A 22,692-nucleotide genomic window follows, 5' to 3' on the forward strand; every position below is an offset into this window, starting at 1 on the left:
TCCTTCCCCAATGATACGGACACTATTCTAGCGAATCTTGGAAAACCGGGCCTATCCTCCGGACCTTTTCAGGAATAGTTTTAGCAGTTTATACTGCTAAAAACCCGCTTACTAGTTAAAAACAAGTATCAGTTCGAATGTATGATGCAGGTCTCAAATCCGGACGTAGTATTTCTGACTGAGACATGGACAATCAGGTATCTGATCCGGACTGGCATATTGCTCTTCTGGCAGGCTATTCAGTGATGAGTCAGGATAGGCTAGGGAATAGAGGTGGAGGTATTGCACTAATACATCGCTCCCAGCTGAAGGTTCGAGTTGAAGCCATAACACAGCTTCCCGCGGAAGCTATGTTATTTACTTTTAAAATCAATAATATCTCCACCTTTCATGGCTTATTGTTATACCGTCCACCCGGACCTAGAGCGCCCTTTACCCAGGCTCTACAGACTCTTCTTGAATCCGGTTTAGAATCCTCCACTCTCACCATTTTGGGTGATTTTAATTTTCACCTGGACCTTAACAATTGTGATACCACGAGGCTACTTGACAACCTGGCTGCCTATGGCCTTGCATAAATTGTGTCGGAATCGACCCACTCGGCCGGCCATAAACTTGATGGTATTTTCACAAATAATCCAGATATTACTCTGGTCAAAATCTCCCCATTACCCTGGACCGACCATAAGGCTGTATATTTTAAAGTTAAACACATTAATCCCAATCACCTCACCTTAAATAGAAAACCCGACCCTGGCATAAAATACGGGGAAATGAGCTACAACAGGCTCTTGACATCTGCCCGCCCTTACCGGTCATTGATAACAATGAAGCGGTTTACCAATTTTAGAAAGAAAGATATCTTTTCACTGTCACCGACACACCAAAGAACATTTCACCTTAACATACACTCCCACCCCACCCACTCAAGAGAGACAAAAACACTTGGATTGCTTCCCCACTTCATCGCAACAACTATTTCCATCACCAATAACATCTAGCTAGCTTACTTGAGCCTCCCAGGGGCGGCTCCTCTGGTATGGAGGAGTGTCGCCCAACTGCTCTAAGAGCAGAGCAAAGTAAAAATAAAATAATAGAACGTTATCATTTTATTCTTAGTCTGCCTTTAAGGTACAGGTTAGGGAGGGGCCGGGCTGGGCGATGCCAGCAGAGGGAGGATTGGTGGCATAAGTGCGCATGACGGTTTCGCCGGCCGTCTTGGGGAGGTCAAACAGTCATGCTCACTGTGTACTTTCTCCACAGGATGTATTGTACAGCCTGGGTGGAGAACATTCTCAGCCTCCCAGTCCGTCTCCGAGCACTGAGCCATGGCGCTCAGAGCAGTCACAACGCTGCTATAAGGCAGCATCAGGATTGCCTGGGAGAGACTGGGAGCCTGGGTGCTTCCATTCCAAAGAAGAGGACGGAGGAGAGGCAGCGGCGTTGGTGTTTGCAGATAAGTGCTTTAATTTTTCCTACCTCTGCCCCCCTGACACTGTCCCCTACCAGCGACCACTGGAGTCTGCACAACTTGTTTCACATCAATTCTATGGGGGACCCTCGATCAGAGCTCTCCTCATTCAACCTCTCCCAAGTAACCACAGCACATGGTCTCCTGCCAATGTAGATCTCATCCTATTAAAAATCTCACAGGTCTGTACTCCATCTCCTTTAGTTGCACAGACTATTGTGCTTCGCCTTTTTGCAACACATCCACTTTCCCTCCACAAGAAATTACCCAAACTCTTAACAGCCATCTTTAGATTCCTCAAAAATGTTACTTTTCCATAGCCATGGTTGTGCTTTCTCTCCCAACAACCAGTGCCGACACCCTCCTTGATGATCTAAATTCCACTCTCCAGTTTCTCACTGACAAGCACTCTCATATCCCAAAGCACCCTGGTATATACAAGATATAAATACCCTAATAAGAAATTTTCTAAAGATTTTCCAATCACTTCTTCGAAGAGGTTGCGGGTCTCCGAGAGCATCGAGCACTCAAATATATTCCATTCACAAAGCCAAATTTTACTGTATCAAGACGTCAATAATCTGAACATTGTTCAATACAGCTAAGCACTATGCAAACCCAGTTCCCCCGCTTGTCATCCTTTACATGGTCACAAAATGCACCAATATAAACAACTTCATTGTTATGCTGCATCCATCATTATCGTTGACCTAGTTAACAACTGGAGAATGACCCTAGTCCTTCATCCAATGTAAACAGCCTCGCTCCAGATGCAAATCTGGTTATCAATAATTTGCTACTTGCTGACTTATTCACAGTGATGGAGCAGGTAGTGAAAATTTTTGTATACCACCTCTATTTTTTGCATGAAAATACTAATTATATAATCTATTAATTATAATATTATTAAACGAGTGTTGCATGTATACTAATCAACATTATTAATACTTAAACTACACATGGGATTTGCTAATTGCATGGCTAAATAACTCTTATAACTAAAATCGTACACCTATTAACAATAGTATATGTGGTAATAGAATACTGCATGATATATGTTGCTTTGTGATGTTGCACCCTCGAGGAGGATCGAAAAAGGTGAATATAATTGCTTTAAATGTCGCTATATGCTAGATAAATACAAGCACATAGAGGGATTAGCAAGGGTTCAACATTAGAATCACCATTTCTATGAATTCATTATTCTTTTGTGTTTGTTACACTTAAGTTGGCATCTGGGCCTAAATCCAATATGGCCGCTGTCACCACACGCAGAAGTGGCCACTGTCTCATGAGGCGCGGAGTGAGCTGCGCATGTGCGGGAAAATCTCCTAAACCTCGTAGCGACCTTTGCACAAAGTGTCCCCGGTCAAGGATACGAAACGGGACAGTCGCCAAGACACGGGAACAATCAACCTTACAGTAAACCGAACAAGCTGATACTTCGCTGACCAATGACCTCACCCCTCGAAATGTACTGAAAATCTGGGAATATAAGTCGTACGATCTCAACCAGCCAATCCCGACTGTTCTAAAGTTTAAAACTGTATCTTCTATGACTTGTTTTAATATAAAAAGGGTAGTAGAATAGGGAGGGCGCAAATGATGATCTCTTTCTTTTCATTCATCATTTCTCCACGTTCGTTCGTGACGACTTTTCTGAAGATCCAGATGCTGCCCGACCGCTTGATGACTGCAAACTTTTTCTAAAAATCCACGGGCTACGATATATGCTTGAACGATTTTTGGCCCTTTGATAAATTGGGACTGTAGCGTGCTGAGCAGAGGACTTTGAGCTTTGGCCTGCTTTTTCGGACAATTTACGACAAATTTTGGTTATGCAGAGCCAATGAATTAGAGGACTAGCCAGATTAGGTAAATATGATGTCCTGCGATTTATTTGAATTGATCTAAAACGCTAAACTTTGACGAGACAAAATCAAATCTAAATAATTATGAAAATTTAGATAAACAGATATTAACAAGAAATACGAGTTTGTGGTTTTATTAAGGGAAATCAGGATTCTGAGTCTTAAAATGTGTTTTAGCTGGTTCTAAATCACCAACCAATCCAACTAAATTGGTCCATCGACCAAGTGGTGGAGTGCCTTGATGTTAAAGCTAGGTTTCTACAGATGCAGATGTACATAATGTATTTAATGTAAATATTTTTCCTATAGGTAATAAGGTACCCCCCCACATGTCCAGCGCATATTATCATCCCTCCTGTGTGCAAACTCGTGAGAGAGACGTATGAGTGTAGGTGTTATGGGCCCACCAATGACTGCGTGTGTGAATGAGCTAGTGTGACATCGGGTCTGCGACGCAGGGAGGGTATCGGTAAATGTTATTCCCCATTTCCCAGTCTTGCGCTGGATCAGTTTTTCTGGTAGCAGAGTTATGGTTTTTATTGTTTTGGTTTGGTGATTATTGCTTGTAAATTTCTTATTGATTACTGATTGTGGATAAGTATTGGTTTATGTATTAACACTATGTTGAGTTGCGTTGAGTTCTATGTTTTTACGGCTTCTGGGATGTAGGAAGTCGGAAGTTTGTAACGGTTCAGTAGTAAAGCAGAGGTAAGCGCTGCTCTCGGGAAAGACGGAATTGTTGTTGCACTGTAGGTACACGGGGACAAACGTGTGATGATTGGAGTTGCACGACGCATTGTCTGGGTTCGATTTGGTAACATCGTCGTGTGATACTGCTAGGGACATTAAATATGAGAGAAATGTATGATAGCGAAGGGCACCTGTGAAATTTTGGTCTTGGGTACCAGGAGTCCAAAAAGCACTCTGATTACGCTTATCACTGGAAAGGTATTAGGTGTTCCCTAAGCTTGCTAGAAGGATAAAGTAGAGAGTGCTGCTTTATTAACGAGTGTAATAATTCTGTAGTAGGGCAGACTGTTCGCTGTGTGAATGAACTACATTTTCCGTATGAAAGTGCGTGAATGAAATAGCATTCAGGTTAATTGTGAAACTCTGGTTTTATTTCTCAGGAGCAGAGCGTCTCCAATTAGGTGTCTTAAATCTAGAGAAACAGTTAGCTAATGCTTGTTAGAAGGGTAAGGTAGAGGGAAGTGCAACTTTATCAACGTAAGTAACGATTCCGTAGTAGGGCAGATTGTTCGCTGCGCTCGGGAAAGACTGAATTCTTGTAAGAAAGGTCATTAACTATTCTTTTGTTAGCGAAACAGAGAATGGTAAGTCAGAAGAACGTAAGAAAGTTTGCTGATAAATTTTGTGAAGGAGGGGTCAGCAGACGCAGGACTAGCGAGAAAAGCTGATGTCAGAAAGACCGCGCTGGGATTGGCCAGTCAGTAAGAAGCGTAGGCGCTCCTGATTGGTGCGTTAGTGTATGCCGCGCTGAGCGTGGAGAATTACAGGGTGACGTAGACACTCCTGATTGGTGCGTTAGAATAATAATGACGACAGACTCAGTCCCAGGATCACCAAAGAGATTAGCACAACAAACTACTGAGAAAGATAGTGTAGGGCCTACTTCAGATGAATTAAGTGAATGGCTAAGGAGTTTGCAGCAGAAAGATAAAGAATCCAAATCTAATGATGTGGCCAAACTGAAGATTGTTTTGGAAGAATTAATAGTAGGGACTATCCTCACGGAGAAGTTAAAAGCCTATCAGGATGAAGAATTACTATTTTTATGTAAAAGTATAAACTGGAGAGCAAGAAATCTACATGAGAGACTAGAAGAAGTGGCAAATGAAATGGGTATAGACTTCGAAAAGGTAAAAGCTTTACAAAAAACATACAGAGTAGATTTTTCTGAAAAAGATATTGAAAATCTGAGTACCGCAGGAAGAACAACTCAGATCAAAGGCAATCATTTTGTTACGAAAATGGGGAGATGTAGATAAATGGAAGAGTAGGTGGTTCCGAAAACGAGATGATGCCTCGGATAAAACATTTGCAGCTTTCCCGGTAAGAGAAAAAGAAAAGGTAGTAACAATGTCCCATGAGAGAAATTCCAGGAGGAGGATATGTACCATGTCCCTTGGACTAGACAAGATATTTTGTCATTTACCAATGATTTCCCTCGACTACGCGAAAAGCCAGTCGAGTGGTATAGGCAAGTGGATAGGTTCGTAAAGTTATCAAAAGTTTTATGGATTGATTTAAATAGTCTTTTTGACATAATAGTACCAGCATATTTATGGACAGAGTGCAAAATAATGATAAACTGGCCTACACAAGAATACCCTAGAGACCCAAAAACAGGTGTCCCTGATCCAGAGGTGATGAAAAAATATTACCTTTCTGAAAAACAAAGTACCTCCCAAGGAGACTGATTGGCTAAAAATTGACAGGACTCATCAGGAAGCCAAGGAATCAGTACACGCTTATTATGAGAGGTTGATCCTCACCTTTAAGCAGTTCAGAGGTGATGAAAATTTGAGTGAAAAGGATTTAAGTCACTTTGTATACCGATTTGTATATGGGCTGCGTCCAGAAATAAGTGAAATGATAAAACAGCATACAGTGAACTGGCAAAATAAGAAAATAGATGAAGCACTGAGACATGCAAAATATTTTAGTGATGAAAAGGAAGCCAAACAGCGTAAGTTAAAAGAAAAAGCTATGTGGGCATAGGTAAAGGTGGCAGAAAGACAGGAAGCTCAGTTGATTGAACAGGCAAATGGTGCAGGTATGAAACCTAAATTTAATGTTGGAAAAGGAAAGGGACAATTTAATATAGAAGAAGCCAAAAAAAAGTGGCCATGTCAATTGCGGAAGAATAGGGCACTGGAAATCCGAGTGTAAAATGAATTGCACCATATTTTGCACTCCTGATGGTATAGCATTTGAGACCCTGATGAAGATGTACTATATAAAATTACTATTTCTAATATGGAACCTGAGATTACTGAGGCATTTGCTGTATTTAACCCTGTAGAACTACCAAAGGAACTGAAAAAGACAGTAAAGGCAGAGGTCTGGGATTTCACAGGAGAAGATATAGGATTAATGAAAAATGTGGATCCTGTAAAAATGACTATAAAGGAAGGAATAGGTTACCCGAATATTCCTCAGTATAAATTGACACCCGAAATAATTGAAGGAGTTACTCCTATAATAGAGAAAATGATTAAACAAGGTATTTTAAGAGTAATAATGAGTAGTCCATGTAATTCACCAATTATGGGCATGAAAAAACCTAATGGAACGTTCAGAATAGTGCAAGATTTGAGAAAAATAAACAAGATAGTTGTATCATGTTGTCCTATTGTACCAAATCCATCAGTGATTTTGTATCAGATTCCACATGATGCAGAATGGTACACAGTGATTGACCAGTGTCATGCTTTTTTTCCCATCCCATTGCATCAAGACAGTCAGCAGATTTTTGCGCTCCGGTTTGGCGAACGCATTTTGGCATGGTGCCGAATCCCACAGGGGTATACAGAGAGCCCCTCTATATTTAACCAGATATTGAAAAAGTCCTTAGAAGATCTAGAGATGTCCGAGAGCTCGGTACTAGTCCAATACATTGACGACCTGCTTGTGGTGTCAAAAACACGAGAAGCTTGTGTAGTGGATACCATAGCATTGCTAAATCATTTAGAAGATGGGGGACTTAAAGTATCCCCATCGAAATTGCAATTCTGCCAGAAAGAAGTACAATATTTAGGCCATAAAATTGAAAAAGGACTAAGGAAAATAACAGCAGAAAGAATCAAGATAATAAAAGGAATGAGAGCACCAATGACACAAAGAGAAGTAAGAATGTTCCTTGGAATGGTAGGATATGGTCGCCAGTGGATAAGTAGCTTTTCCCTGGTTGCAAAACCTTTGGTACGCCTGACAAGAAGTGACGTAAAAGATCCCATTGAATTGAATAAAGAAGAGTTGACAGCTTTTAAACAATTGAGAGACAGTTTGTGTGAGGCGCCAGCACTTGGTATGCCTAATTATGAAAAAGAGTTTGAACTATACTGCAGCGAGAGGAATGGATGTGCACTCTGTATTAATACAGAAACATGGAAAACTGAGAAGACCAATTGCATATTTTTCAGCTATACTTGACCCAGTAGCTGTAGCGTTACCTGGTTGTCTGAAAGCAGTGGCTGCCACTTGTAAGAGTCTGGAACAGAGTGAAGGAATTGTGATGGGATATCCTGTGCGAGTATTTGTACCTCATGATGTGGCAATCCTTTTAACAAGGAGCCGCACTCAGTTCATGATACATAGTCGGCTGACTAAATATGAAAAAGTCATATTAGGTGCAACGAATGTGAGCCTTGTAAGATGTTTGAATGTGAACCCTTCAACATTATTGCCGGATGCTGAGAATGTGGAAGTCAGAGATGGTGTGGATCATGACTGCTTGGATGTGCTTGATTTCTGTACAAAACCACGTCCTGATATAAAAGATGTACCTTTGACAGAAAGTGACTATGTGATGTTTGTGGATGGATCATGCTTGAGAACAGACAAAGGAATTCTGAGTGCAGCATATGCAGTGTGCACAGTAGCAGCAGTAATGGAAGCATCTTACCTAAAGGGAGTAAAGTCAGCCCAAGTTGCTGAACTTTTCGCTTTAACCAGAGCATGTAAGTTGGGAAAGAATGTGAGAGTGACTGGGATAACTGATAGTCAGTATGGCTTTGGTGTTGTGCATGATTTCGGCCAAATTTGGTCCCAGAGAGGATTTTTGACTTCAAGTGGAACCCCTATAAAGAATGCTGAAGTGATTGGGAAATTGCTTGAGGCGATACAGCTGCCTAAGCAATTGGCCGTTGTGAAGTGTACTGCACACTCCAAGACCAGAGATTACATCGCAGCTGGGAATCAGTATGCAAACGATATGGCTCAATATTGTGCGCGAAACCAGAATTCGGTAAACAGGGCAAAAGAGAAGGAAATGAATTAATGTCCCTTGTTGTTTACTAACATTGTGAATACATGTGAAGAAGTGAGACAGTTACAGGAATAAGCAGGAGATGAGGAAATGAGACAATGGGTCAAGGCAGGATGTGCACCAAGGGAAACAGATCATGTGTGGGTCTATCGGGATGGAAGACCAGTAAGGCCTAATAGCATGGTGTCAGCCATGACCCGGATGTATCATGGACAAGCACACGTAGGGAGAGATGCAATGCTTAGACTATTTAAGCAGACATGGTACAATGCAAAATTCAGACTTGTAGCTGAGTCTTTGTCAACGATACCTTATATGTCAGCAGTTCAATCCTGGAAGAAAAACAGTGGTAAGTCTTGGAACGATAGGTCGAGAAGGAGGGCCTTTCACCAGAATGCAAATCGACTTCATAGAAATGCCTCCCTGTAACAGGTTGATGTATGTTTTAGTGATGTCTGCCTGTTTTCTAGATGGGTAGAAGCATAGCCCACAAGAAGAAGTGATGGAGTAACAGTAGCAAAACTGCTTTTGAGGGAATTCATCCCAAGATTTGGGTTTCCAGTCACAATTGAGTCAGATAGAGGAAATAATTTCCATAATCAAATCATGAAGCTACTTTGTGAAGAATTGAATGTACAACAAAAACTGCATTGTGCCCATCGGCCAGGAGGCTTCTGGTGTGGTAGAACAGGTAAATGGCACTATTAAAAACAGATTAGGAAAGATGTGTTTAGCCACAGGACTGAAATGGCCTGATGTCTTGCCTCTAGTACTCATGACTATCAGATCAATTCCAGATAGGAACACAGGTTTGAGTCCCCATGAGATTGTGATGGGGAGAGCAATGAGGCATGTATTCATACCAGTCAACAAGTTATTGCCTATCTCTGATGACTTGGTGTTGGATTACTGTAAGGGGCTGGCTGACGCCGTACATTCTGTGTTTCATCAGGTCGGATCGGATGCCACCACCCTTGAAAAGAAGCCAGCTCATGATCTGAGCCCAGGTGACTGCGTGAGAATTAAAGTGCACAGAAGAAGGAACTGTTTGGTCCCACGTTGGGGAAAACCACAAGTGATTTTAACTACAACAACAGCTGTAAAGTGTGCAGGAATGAAGAACTGGATCCATGCTAGTCATACCGTGCGAATTCCAAACCCAGTGTATAACAAGGAAGGAGAGTATTTTGAAGAATCAGAAACTAGCTCTGAATCTGATACTGAAGATACTAGAACAGGACAAAATTCTGAAGGGGGGGGGGGGGGGGGGGGGGGGGGGCTAGTCAGAACCAAATTTGACCGTTGCCCCAAAGAACATTCCCTTGAGGAGGACGTTGCAGATCTCAGACACCAGCTCAGACTCAGAAACTGAACAAGCCCAAGTACATACTGGACAAGAGAAAAGCAGTGAAGAGACAATTAAAGAAGTTCTTGATAAAGAAATTCCTGATGGAAAATTGAGAGAAATTCCACCTGAAGTAACAAAAGCAGATGGTCAGGTGACAGATACAGAAAGTGAGGGAAAGGTTTTTGCAGAAGACTCCCGAGGAGTTGTAGGGAATTCAAACATTTGAAAAAACAATTGGTTAGAGGGTCTAAGGGAAGTTTACAGACCGGCGCGGACAAATCCCCTATTCACTAAATATGTATCAACGTAAGATCCGCGGGTCTACTAAAGCCAAACTGAGAACTAATGACAAAGCCAGCATATTCAAACAGTGGGAGTCCTTAAGAAAAGGACAACGTCCCATCACCCACCGAAGTGGCATGCTTCATTATCTGGGACCTCCTTTTAACCGCACCTAGTGCAGTTAAGGAGCTACAACTCCTTTGCTATTATAACAAGCATTTACAATGCAATGGTCTCGGCATTGTTAAAGTTAGAGCTATTGGCATTGCTCATGACATTTTTGTTTATGTTTTTGTTTTTAAAACCTTGCCTGGGATTCTGTGTTATGGAGTGGAATTATGTGGAATGGTATTTTGTGTTGTGTGGTGGTATGGTGGAGTTTAACTACGTGGTGTGTTGTTGAATTTGATAGGATTATGTGGTATTCTGTGGCGTGGATTGGATGTATGTGGTGTGTTGTGTATATGTGTTGTTGAGTTGAATTATGAGGTGTGTTGTCGAATTGTGTGGTGTAGAATGGTAGTGTGTGGAATGGAATGGTGTTGCGTGGAACTGTGTGGCGCTGAACGAAATCATGCTGATAGGGGTTATGTGGCATGATGGCTCGGTTGGAAGGAATGCAAGAGAGGCGACAGAGAAGGAAAAGCTGGTAAGGATGAGAGTGCATAACATGGGAAAAAGACAGAATGAAGGGGAGAGAAGAAAAAGGAAGCAGGAAAAGTGGATAGAGCGGCAAGTGAGAGAAAGGCTAGAGGATGGAAGAGCGAGGAGGGCAGAAAAGGGAATGAAAGGAGGAAAAGGGACAGCAAGAGGAGTGCGAGAAAGGAGAAGGAAGAGAAAGAAAGGAGAAGAGTGGTAAGAGTAGAGGAGGAGGGAGGCAGACTCAGAACGGGGAGAGCTGAACCGGCTGCAGTCAGTGCAGTCGATGCTGGTCTGCACATGAGCCTCACTGAACTCTTGATGTAATCCCTACATGTTCATGTTAAGCTAGAGCTTTTGAACTGTGGTGTTCAATCCGGGGCTTTCGGATTTTCTTCCACCGGGTGGTATGCACTTTCCGTGATAAAACCATGCTAGAAAAATTATTGGTATAAGGGGCACGGTCACTTTTTGGAATGTTATAGCGTGCACAGATATGGAAATGGCACAGGGTTGTGAATTGACGTATATAAACTCCTAGTGTCTTTCTTGTGTTTGCTGAAGGTAATGCCCACACTAGTCTTTTCAGGCGTGTGCTGTACAAACCACACTATCACCGGCTTGTGAACAATCAGAAATCAAAGCTCAGTTTCCACTGTGCACAGCAGAGTCTAACAACACTGTGGCGCTTGCCATTTTAAACATGGCATGAGCAACAGAGGACGCAGGCAGTATGCAGACAATATTAAGGAAACTCGTCTTTCTCAATGAGGATTTCCCAAAAAACGATGCTCAGTCTAAATGAACATCGAAATCAGCTAGCCGGAGTTTGCTTCAGTTGCGGAAAGCAGAGCGGCGCGGGCTGAAGCTCTGTAGCTGGCTGAGTGCAGACGAGAGGGTAGAGAGGTGATTTGAGAGAGAAGTGACGTAGATGGAGGAGATATACAGATGAAATGTAAACATCACTGTGGTAGAATGATACGCACCAGGTAGAGAAGAGGTAGAACATAGGGAGGGTTAGAGAGGTAGAATTCAGAAACTTGAGGTACAAGAGCAGCTGGGTCTTCGCGCCTTTTCCTTTTTAGTCAGTGTGCACAGCATCAGCAAAAAGTATTGGCAAAGCCAATAGCTCAACAAGGGAAGTAGTACTGGATTTGCCAGTGCTTGTTTTCCAATTGTTCCTTTGCATTTTATACGTCTGTTGCACAAACGTGTAACTGAAATATCACAAAAAAATGTATTTAAAATGTTTTTGTACACTGCATAAACAGGCACTCGTGGAGAAAACTACTTTACAAATAAAAAGTCAAACAAATGGAAATGTACATGAAAGCAAACGATGCTCTTTATTTAGATAATTATGACGATTACTCCGTCAAGAACATGTCCACACACTCCTGAATGAAAATAAAAAAAACACATGCTATGAAGCCATAAACACACCGCTCTGCAACTAAAAGCACTATTAGGGGAATCACAGATAAGTAATATGCTAAAAATAGGAAATATCCTTCACCTAGGAAAGAACGTCCAAAAACCTCACAGCAAATCATGGGTACGGACCGTGTTTTGTTTACAAATATACAGAATTGCAATGTCACACTGTCAAAACAACCATGTTTTAGAAAAATTGAACAACAAAATACACAATGGTGATAATGAGTTTACCCTGGCGTATTAACACACAGAGTGAAATTAATGTTCTCCCATGCTTGTCGCGATGGGGGGTGGGCTTAAGAAAGATTCGAATAGTCGCTGCCCTGCCTTCCTAATTAAAGACATCAAATAATGGTCAAGAACGATCGCATTTACAATACTACAAGGGGAGCGGAAAGAGAATATGAAAGGCGCGCCAGCAACTGTCATTAAAACAGAGCCACAGACCAAAGCGTAGGAAGGAAAAACGCGCGCACTTCGTTCAACTGCGAATCCTGCGCGGAAAAGCCGCGTTAACTGCGCACCTCACTGGTATATTATGCGGCGTTAGATCACAGCTCAGACCGCCCAACCTGAGCTATCGCGACACAGGCAAACTCAGTAGCAGAAGCACAAACCATGCGAGCCGCTGCCCCATGAATTGTTTTGTTTTTGATAAAATAGTAGAAATGAAAATACATGCTGCAGTGCGAGGTGCTGAATGCGACGGGAAGGTGTGTGGAAATCAAGAAAGGAGTTCAGAATGCAAAAATACAGCTCTAAACAGCAGGAAAATATGGGCAAAAAGACTCATGAATGTCAGACATGGAAGAGCCAAGATCTGGCAAATAACGGGTAACTGCAAAATCCCTTTACCATGTATGCTCGTGAACAAACCATTTTTATGAAATGGGCATGTATGACGCTTCATAAAGCTGGGGTCTTAGAAGACCCAAAGGTTTCGCTCTGCAATGGTGTTGGGCAACTCCTAACGTTTGCGAGGGGCTTTCACAGACGCAAAGTAGCGGAGTACAGGCAGCTCTCAGTGAACGGCGGAAGAGGGTGTCATTGGGTAGCGGTACATAAGCACTAAGGTAAGTAGAAACGCTCTCAGCACTCTACGGGGGAGGGGGGGCAGACATTATGGCTCAGCAAATACTACGCATGAAATCCCTCTGTACCGTAAACGGGTGGGACTCGATCGGCATTCGCAGCTCTGCACAGAAACAGATTGGTCCCACTCTGCAGTGACTACTGGGCGCGCGTTGCAGCAGATGGGCGGGGCAGGGACGCAGCTCTCATCTTGCTTATGCTGGGTTATAAAAAAAAAAATGCTCAAGTTGTGCACTGGAAGCAACAAGTTATCGGGCTGACTGCGAGTGCCGTAATGGTGGTTTCACAGGCCTCCCTGCCCTCCACCGGCAGCTGCCGGGACAGCTTGTGCACTGTGAAAGATACGCACAACACGCCCATTCGTATACATGGGCTTTATGCCTTACCTCCGCCATATTTGTCGTGCCGAGGGTCACATTGCGGGTCACCGGGAGAGCCCGGATGCACAGAAAACAGCACAACAGAAACAGCGTGAGTGACTGCGAAAGCGGGAACCAGGCCCGAGTTGTCTGTGTACCGTCGCAGCCAATGGGAAAGTCCCGGAGGTAGACTGGAACATCCTCACAGCCAATGGCAGCACGAGAGGGGACGCAACAAATTTAGCCAGAGCCAACGGCAGTGCCGAACAGGAGGTGAAAAACAGCTGGTCCAATAGAAGCAGGGATACAAATATTTCATAACCAATGGCAGAGCCGAAAAGAAACGAAAACAGAAGCAGAGAATTTGAATGAGACCATAATGAGCCACCATGACTTAATATAAACCGAATTTCTAAAGTGATTTAATTTTACCTTCTACGGTACACGCATATTCCGCACGGTTATCTTGAGACCCAGTACAGATTACCAGAGCTACAAATGTCCCACTTTGCCTCACTAATCTACTTCTCCAACGGAAACTGCAACAAGTGACCATACAACTGACCTCACGCCGCACTTCGCTGATGATGCCTGACAGGGTGTTAACGAGTCTTTCAAAGGGGAAGTAGGTAGGAGACACCACCGCCTTTCTCCGAGGTGAAGCAGAAGTATCTAACCCTGGAACTACAGAGGCGGAAATAGTCGCCACACCGGGGGTTTTCACAGTGATATTTCCTGCAATAGGTTTTGCAGGAGACTGAAGACTCAGTTTGCTTTGGCCCGTTTTTAGACACAGGGTTTTTTTTCCCAGGTGTGTACCTGGAGGACCGGTGTGCTGTCTTTTCGGATAGTGAATGTGTTGTCATGAGGTAATGCTGGTGTGTTCTTCTTGTCTCTCTTGGCAGGTATGAAGTAATACCTGGGTTTAGAGGAGGACCGCAGGGACGTGCTGTCACACATAAGCAAGTATAGGAGAAGGTCTAGCGAGAAGTTACAGAGAGTAGTGTTGCATGCTTCTGTTTTCCTGTAACGGTGTACTTTTGTATTACTGGTTCTCCTCCCCGCTGTTCCCTTCCTACCCTTCCCTCACTTGATCGTTCTAATACTCCGTACAGTTATTGTGGGAGTTTGGGGAGCTCAAGGGGTGGATATCTTGTTATGTCGCTCGAAACCTGAGGAACACCCATTCTGGAACAGGAGCGTAACACGTTTAGTCAGCAGGAAGATTGCGTGCAAGAAACACGAGGAGGGACAGAAGTAGGGAAAATAAAAAGTGGTGGAAAGAAAAACAGCTGAAAGTAAAAGTCAAGTTGAAACAGAATCAGAGGACAGTGATGAAGAAGCACCAGAAGGTCGAGTCCTGAGAAAAAGAGCATGGAGAGCTGAGAAAAACGAAAGGGGAAATAAATTGAAAAGATCAGCAAGAGATGAAATCTAGCCAAACAAAATAAAGAGATTAAGATACCGACTGACACGAGTAAATTCATCCAGAGCTGAACAAGTAAATGAAGTATCTAGTCAAGAAAAATTGAAAACGAGGGAAAAACGACAACAGAAGAAAATAAGAGAACAAGAAAACCTAACCAGAAGTATAAGTCGCCGGAATGGTCATATGTGGCGCTGCCTGAAATAAAAGAAGAGGCGGATAGCCAAGAAAATCCAGAGGTGACTGTAGCAGAAGTGGTTGAGGAAGACGAAGAATCGGAAATCCTGAGATTTATCTTATCCGACAGAGAAGAAACTGATGTTCAGGAAGTTCTGTATCAAGATTGCGTAAGGAAAGTGAAAGACGATCAAATGCCAAACTGAAAAGACCAAAAGTGATACCAATGGAAAGACAATAAATTACTGGAAAAGACATAACTGATAGAACCAAGTAGGTGCTTAGAGCCTTGGGTTAGACAAAACTAGTTGTGAAGTAGAAGAGGCTAAGTCAAAAGACACTGATCATTTTTTTCGAAATGGCAAACACAGAATAGAAAAACAAAATGTGTATTTCTTAGAAGGTGGTTAAAAATGTGTTGTTGTACAGGATTACTAATGCTTCTATGGAGTGCTTTGGCTTTGATGACCTCATTTAAAGTTACACTAGAAACAATAGAAGGACATAGTGAGAATAAAACGAATGTAGAAAAGTTTCAGAAAGTATATCCGACTAATATAGATAGAAATTATTTACATAAAGACAGGTCTATAAATGATTTCTCTAACAATGTATTTTCGAAGTTACTATATGAATATGTAAAGACAATGGACGTGTGGGACTGCTACGTCTGCATGCAGTTACCTGCATCTGTATCTGAGGGAGTGACCTATCATCACCTCCCAGTAATGTATGGAACAACATGTAGTGTAATAGCAAGTTTGTTTCACAAAATAGGGAAATTAGAATATTACTTTTCAGATGTAGATAACATATTTTCACAAGTACCTGTAATTAACAAATTGAATAAAGTAAAACTTGCAAAGTTATTAGGTGAATTTTTCTTAGAAACCAAAGAGTTAAAATTAGAGTCCATATTTAGAAATAATCTAACTTGTAGTTTAAAGAAGGAGGAGAAAGTTTTCTTGGATATAGTTGAAGAAAGGAGATTAAAAATGCAAAAGAAAGTAGCTGAGGGAAGAGAGGAAAGGACAGTCTGGGATGTTGAAAAGGAAAAACATTTGAAAGGAGAAGCTAGTCCAACAATGGCTTCAGATTGGCCTCAGAAAGGAAAGTTGTGTATTAGAAGGAATCAAACTGTATATGATAATAATTTTGTAGGTAACAGTGATTGCCATGCTACGTATCGAATCATGGGTGGATGGGGATTTAAAGGAGGAAATGATCCAGTTTTTCCTGGATTATATTTTATCTGCGGGAACAAAGCATATTATCGATTACCAGATCACTGGTTTGGCACATGTTATGTGGACCTGGTTTTCCCAAAGATATTCCATGTGGGACGAGGAAGAGATGGTGTACATGAGTTAGGTAGACAACTAACACGTAGAAAGAGAGAATCTTGGTCAGAAATTGTGGGAGACATTTTTGGAGCATTGATACCAGCAGTGGGAATATCTCTGAATGCACATAAAATTAGAAAATTATCAACAGTAGTGGATCGCTTGTCAACAAGCACTGCTGGAGGATTTTTATTGGTAAATACAGAAATGGTTGCCATGCGCGCCATGGTAATGCAAAATCGACTTGCCCTTGATATAATTTTGGCAAAAGAGGGTGGAGTCTGTGGAATGCTGAAAGTTCAACATTGTTGTACTTATATTCAGGACGAAAGTCAAGATCTAAAGTCATATTAAAAATATAACTGATTTGCATGAGGAAATTGCACCACTAGAGGTTGAAGGTGTTTGGGAAAAGATTGGAAAGAAATTATCTTCTATTAACGATTTCCTTTTAAAATTAGGTAGTAAATAATCATATTGCCACTAACCTGTGTAATTTTTCTAGCATTAGTTATAAGACTATGATGTTTATGTTGCAAAAGAAAGAAAATACAGAAAAATTTAAAGAGAAACTTTGAGAAAGAAAGAAAATAAGAGACTAGAAAGAGAATTTGAAGAAGTAGAGTTAGAAGAAATGAAAGATAGTATGTATAAAAAGGCAAGAGAAGAAGAAATTGGGGAAACAGAAATGTGAACTAAAATTCTATTAATTCATTTTCTTTTCGTAATAAATTTACAAAGTTTTAGGTATTGTGGTGATAAAATCACCAAAGGGGGGGATTGATGGAGCAGGTAGTGCAAAATATTGTATACCTCCTATTTTTTGCATGAAAATACTAATTATATAATCTATTAATTATAATATTATTAAACGAGTGTTGCATGTATACTAATCAACATTATTAATACTTAAACTACACATGGGATTTGCTAATTGCATGGCTAAATAACTTATAACTAAAATCTGTACGCATATTAACAATAGTATATGTGGTAATAGAATACTGCATGATATATGTTGCTTTGTGATGTTGCCCCCCTGAGGAGGATCGAAAAAGGTGAATATAATTGCTTTAAATGTCGCTATATGCTAGATAAATACAAGCACATAGAGGGATTAGCAAGGGGTCAACATTAGAATAATCACCATTTCTATGAATTCATTATTCTTTTGTGTTTGTTTCGCTTAAGTTGGCATCTGGGCCTAAATCCAATATGGCCGCTGTCACCACACGCAGAAGTGGCCACTGTCTCACGAGGTGCGGAGTGAGCTGCGCATGTGCGGGAAATCTCCCGAACCTCGTAGCGACCTTTGCACAAAAAGTGTCCCCGGTCAAGGATACGAAACGGGACACTCGCCAAGACACGGGAACAATCAACCTTACAGTAAATCGGAACAAGCCGACGCTTCACTGACCAATGACCTCGCCCCTCGAACTGTACCGAAAATCTGGGAATACAAGTCGTACGATCTCAACCAGCCAATCACGAATGTTCTAAAGTTCAAAACTGTATCTTCTATGACTTGTTTTATTATAAAAAGGGTAGTAGAATAGGGAGGGCGCGAATGATGATCTCTTTCTTTTCATTCATAATTTTTCCACGTTCGTTCGTGACACCTTTTCTGAAGATCCAGATGCTGCCCGACCGCTTGATGACTGCAAAACTTTTTCTAAAACTCCACGGGCTATCATATATGCTTGCACGATTTCTGGTCCTTTGATAAATTGGGACTGTAGCGTGCTGAGCAGAGGACTTTGAGCTTTGGCCTGCTTTGTCGGACAATTTACGACAAATTTTGGTTATGCAGAGCCAATGAATTAGAGGACTAGCCAGATTAGGTAAATATGAGGTTCTGCGATTTATTGGAATTGATCTAAAACTCTAAACTTTGACGAGACAAAAGCAAATATAAATCATTATGAAAATTTAGATAAACAGATATTGATGAACAAGAAATATGAGTTTGTGGTTTCATTAAGGGAAATAAGGATTCTGAGTCTTAAAATGTGTTTTAGCAGGTTCGAAATCACCATCAACCAATCCACTAAATTGGTCCATCGACCAAGTGGTGGAGTGCCTTGATGTTAAAGCTAGGTATCTACAGATGCAGATGTACATAATGTATTTAATGTAAATATTTTTCCTATAGGTAATAAGGTAACCCCCCCCCCATGTCCAGCGCGTATTGTCATCCTTCCTGTGTGCAGACACGTGAGAGAGACATATGAGTGTTGGTGTTATGGGTCCCACCAATGACTGCGTGTGTGAATGAGCTAGTGTGACGTCGGGTCTGCGACGCAGGAAGGGTATCGGTAAATGTTATTCCCCATTTCCCAGTCTTGCGCTGGATCAACAGCATACCTAAATAAAATTGTAAAATACAAAAAGTAAAGCTGCCTTACTATCCAAAAATCTCTCCGTTAACCTAGATGATCTTACTAGTTACCAATTCAGCACCCACCACCAGGTCTTGAATACGTTTCTAGAAAGAGCAACAGCTCACAATCTCAAAGGCAAGATCGACGGAAACTATAACAACGCAGGTCATTCATGATGGCTTGAACATCACAGACAATGGTCAAAAGGCCTCCTCCTCCTCCTCACTGCCCTGCTAGGATCCATAGACATGCGAGTTATTGAGTACCACTCAATCCCCTATTCTTCCTGTACATGTTAACTGAAGTACCATTACACCAAAGCTTCTCTTTTGATCTCTATTTCAAATTCAAAGATGCATATGAAGAACTCTCAGAAAACTAGCTACCAAGTGTCTTATGTCAGATCAAACCCATCACCCAAATCAACAGCTTCCATTCCCTAATCAAGTACTTCTTTGCTCGCACGTCAATGGTGGTGCCCAAGATTACAGGCCTTCCCCAGTCCACCCTCACTGAAGGCAATCTTCTACATTGCCACACACTGCATCACTAACCATGTAGTACAAATACACGATGTACACATTCTGGATATTCTCTGGCTCATTCTTTCTTACAACAGGCAACACGTTCTAGTCATTCTGTACATCCACCAACGCCCTACACATCAGTAAACTGGCTAACTAGCCAATAAACACAATACCAGATGAAAATCCCACCACCTGACTCTTTCCAACATAGGCGCCATTTGCAAATGCATTTATGTATATGATTAGATTTCTTTACCCAGCTTATGTAAAGTTCCGTCAAAGGCCCTGTATTCCGCAAGCAGCATCACACAATGAAGTGTTCTGCTTCTTCTGCACCTGGGCTACATTATACAAACTGCTCCAATAAGATACAATAGGAATGACAGTGAAGTTACCCCTTAATGATTGTCTTTCATGCGCCAAACCAGCACATTACATTAAAAGAAATCTAGAGTTTTTGAAGGAATCAATGGTGGAGTTAAATTAAATACAGACAAGGAACATAAGAGAAGAAGAAATAGAGACAGAGGGTAAAACATTGTGCAAAATGAGATACAGTCGCATAGTTAGAGAACAGAGCAGACAAAGGTACACGGGTGGGTGTTTTAAACATGAGACACCCAAGTTGTACGAATAGTGTGAGAAGCGTTCAAAGGGCAGTAAAGGAGATTTCACATCGTAAATTACAGTCCTTACCAGCTTGATAGTCATAGAGAGCCCTGGCACACAGCCCCTTTCCTTGTAGGTATTCAGAAGCACTATCATACGTGGGTCCTGCTGCAGGCTGCACCTGGACAGGACATATAAAAGAACATTTTAAGGCAACTGGGGGGGGGGGGGGGGGGGGAGGGAAGAGAGAGAAAATAAAACACACACACATATATACATACACATATATATATATATATATATATATATATATATATATATTTCTTCTTTTTTTTTTTCAACTCACTTCTCTCAGCCAAGACCCATGAAACACCAACCTGTGGAGGCTCTTCATAGATATCAGCAGGTTCCGGGGGTTCCTCATACAAGTCCTCCACCTCATCTTGCTTATGCTGCAACTGCGTGTTTCGCGCGACTGGGTTTATTGGCTGCGCCCCATATGCATCTGGTGGGAAGAGGAAGGAGTCACAATTTAAATCAGAGCAAACCCTTAAACTTTAGGGGCTTGCTGTTCCTTTAAACTATTCTTTTCACCCGAAAATAAATTTACAGCATACCAACCTTCCATTCTCTAATTAAGTACTTCTTTGCTCGCACGTAAATGGTGGTGCCCAAGATTCCAGGCCTTCCCTAGTCCACCCTCAATGAAGGCCATCTTCTACATTGCCACACACTGCATCACTAACCAGGTTGTACAAACACACAATGCAGGGGGTATTTTTAGGGATCAGGGTGGGTTTAGGTTTTGGGGTACTGGGCATTTTCAGGGTGTGTTTAGGTTTTGAGGTGCTGGGGTATTTTTAGGTGTCAGGGTGGGTTTGGGTTTTGGGGTGCTGGGGGATTTTTAGGGTTCAGGGTGAGTTTGGGGGTGCACAGGGTAATTTTAGGGTTCAGGGTTTGTTTGGGTTTTGGGGTTCATGGGTATTTTTAGGGGTCACGGTGGGTTAGGGTTTTGAAGTGCCGGGATGTTTTGGGGTGCCGGGGTAATTTTAGGGTTAAGGGTATGTTTGGGTTTTGGGGTGCCAAGGGTAATTTCAGGTTACAGGGTGGTTTTGGGGTGCCAAGGGTAATTTAAAATTTTAGTGGGTATGGGTATTGGGGTGGTATGGGTAATTTCACAATTTTGGGGGAGTTTAGTCATTGAGATACAAATGGACATTTATGGGTTTTAGGGGATATTTAAAAAAAAATTATATATATATATATATATATATATATATATTCACTGAAAAAACCATAGGTTTCACACATGTTATAGTTAGCGGAAATTTTACTGATAAAAAACCAGTGAAATTGCCCCGTTATAGTTAGTGCTGGCAACTATAACTCACGCGACCGCAATCCTCTGCTGATGCTAATACTGTATTTAGACACTTATTTGCCCATGTCTTCTTCCATACATTTTTAGCTATACATATATTACAAATATTTTTTTTTCATAAAGACACATATGTCATCAGCAGAAGATTGCGGTCGCGTGAGTTATAGTTGCCAGCACTAACTATAACGGGGCAATTTCACTGGTTTTTTATCAGTAAAATTTCCGCTAACTATAACATGTGTGAAACCTATGGTTTTTTCAGTGAATTTGCAAGGTTTTTTAAATGCTAATTCCTAACTATAACGTGTGTGAAACCTATGGTTTTTTCAGTGAATTTGTACGGTTTTTTAAATGCTAAGTTACTTTACGCCATTCGAGGCGTGCGCGCCCACTTAACGCAGTTCGTTCCGTGCACGGTTTTTATCAACTTTAATAAGCCCTGTACATTTGGTGGCCTTCGGCCACCAAAAGCACAGGGGGTGGGGTCAATGTGGATAGTGTTTTTTTTATTTCGATTTTATAATTTCATGTTGCCAAAATGTAGTTTTTTTTACCTATTAATAAGCCCTGTACATTTGGTGGCCTACGGCCACCAAAAGCACAGGGGGTGGGGTAAGTGTGGATAGTGTTTTTTTTTTTTTTTTTTTTTTTTACCGTACGCTTACGGTAAGCATACGGTAAGCGTACTCGGCGAAATTGCCGAAAAAAAAATAAAACCGTTTTTGCTCTTGGGGGATGTTTGGGGACTCCCTCAACATGACTATGTGGGAGGGAGTTGTCAAAACAGCCCCGTAACATGTTTTTGGCCATCTTGTTTGATAAACAACACTCAGTGCGAGAGACAAAATGGCGGCCGCCGCTTCCTGGTTTCGGCCGATTCGAATGTTTACTAAGATCTAAGAGCCAATCAGAATCGCGCTCGCGCACGCCACCGTACGTTTACGGTAAGCGTACGGTAAGCGTACCGTAAGCGGGCTCAGATATATATATTGATTTAAAGGCTATTTTCTCAGAATCTACTGAACAGATTTACACCAAACCTACAAAAGGCACTTCCTTGACCTAGGGACTACCTCTCTGCCAAATTTCTAGTAATTCTGTTCAGCCGTTCGGGCTGTAGCTCGTTCTAAAGGTCCTATGGAAAAATGCATGGGAAAAACGCGTTTTGGGACCCCCCTTTTATCTCAGCCCCCGCTTGACGAATCCCCCCGAGACTTTCAGGGTAGGAGCGGAGCGTAGCGCCCCACCTATTTTGAGAAATTCGCGAGGATTCATCGACCGGCGCCAAAGTTATTCAAAATAGAATGTTGAGGTTTTCCTATGGAAAAGGGGTCCTAA

At 41.8% G+C, this 22,692-nt stretch overlaps 1 protein-coding gene across 7 annotated transcripts in view; it reads right to left on the reverse strand.

Moving 5' to 3' along the window:
* The window catches only part of DBNL (drebrin like), a 124,918-nt gene that overhangs the window by 20,236 nt on the left and 81,990 nt on the right, over window positions 1–22,692 (reverse strand). For all 7 annotated transcript variants that reach the window (XM_085636136.1, XM_085636140.1, XM_085636139.1 and 4 more), the window contains 2 exons: window positions 20,351–20,478; window positions 20,061–20,154 (listed from right to left, as the gene is read on the reverse strand). In XM_085636136.1, coding sequence (XP_085492262.1) covers window positions 20,061–20,154; window positions 20,351–20,478 — 222 coding nt within the window. The remainder of the gene's footprint in view (window positions 1–20,060; window positions 20,155–20,350; window positions 20,479–22,692) is intronic.

Source organism: Triturus cristatus, chromosome 11 (genome assembly GCF_964204655.1).
Source record: "Triturus cristatus chromosome 11, aTriCri1.1, whole genome shotgun sequence".
In the NCBI taxonomy this organism is placed as follows: domain Eukaryota; kingdom Metazoa; phylum Chordata; class Amphibia; order Caudata; family Salamandridae; genus Triturus; species Triturus cristatus.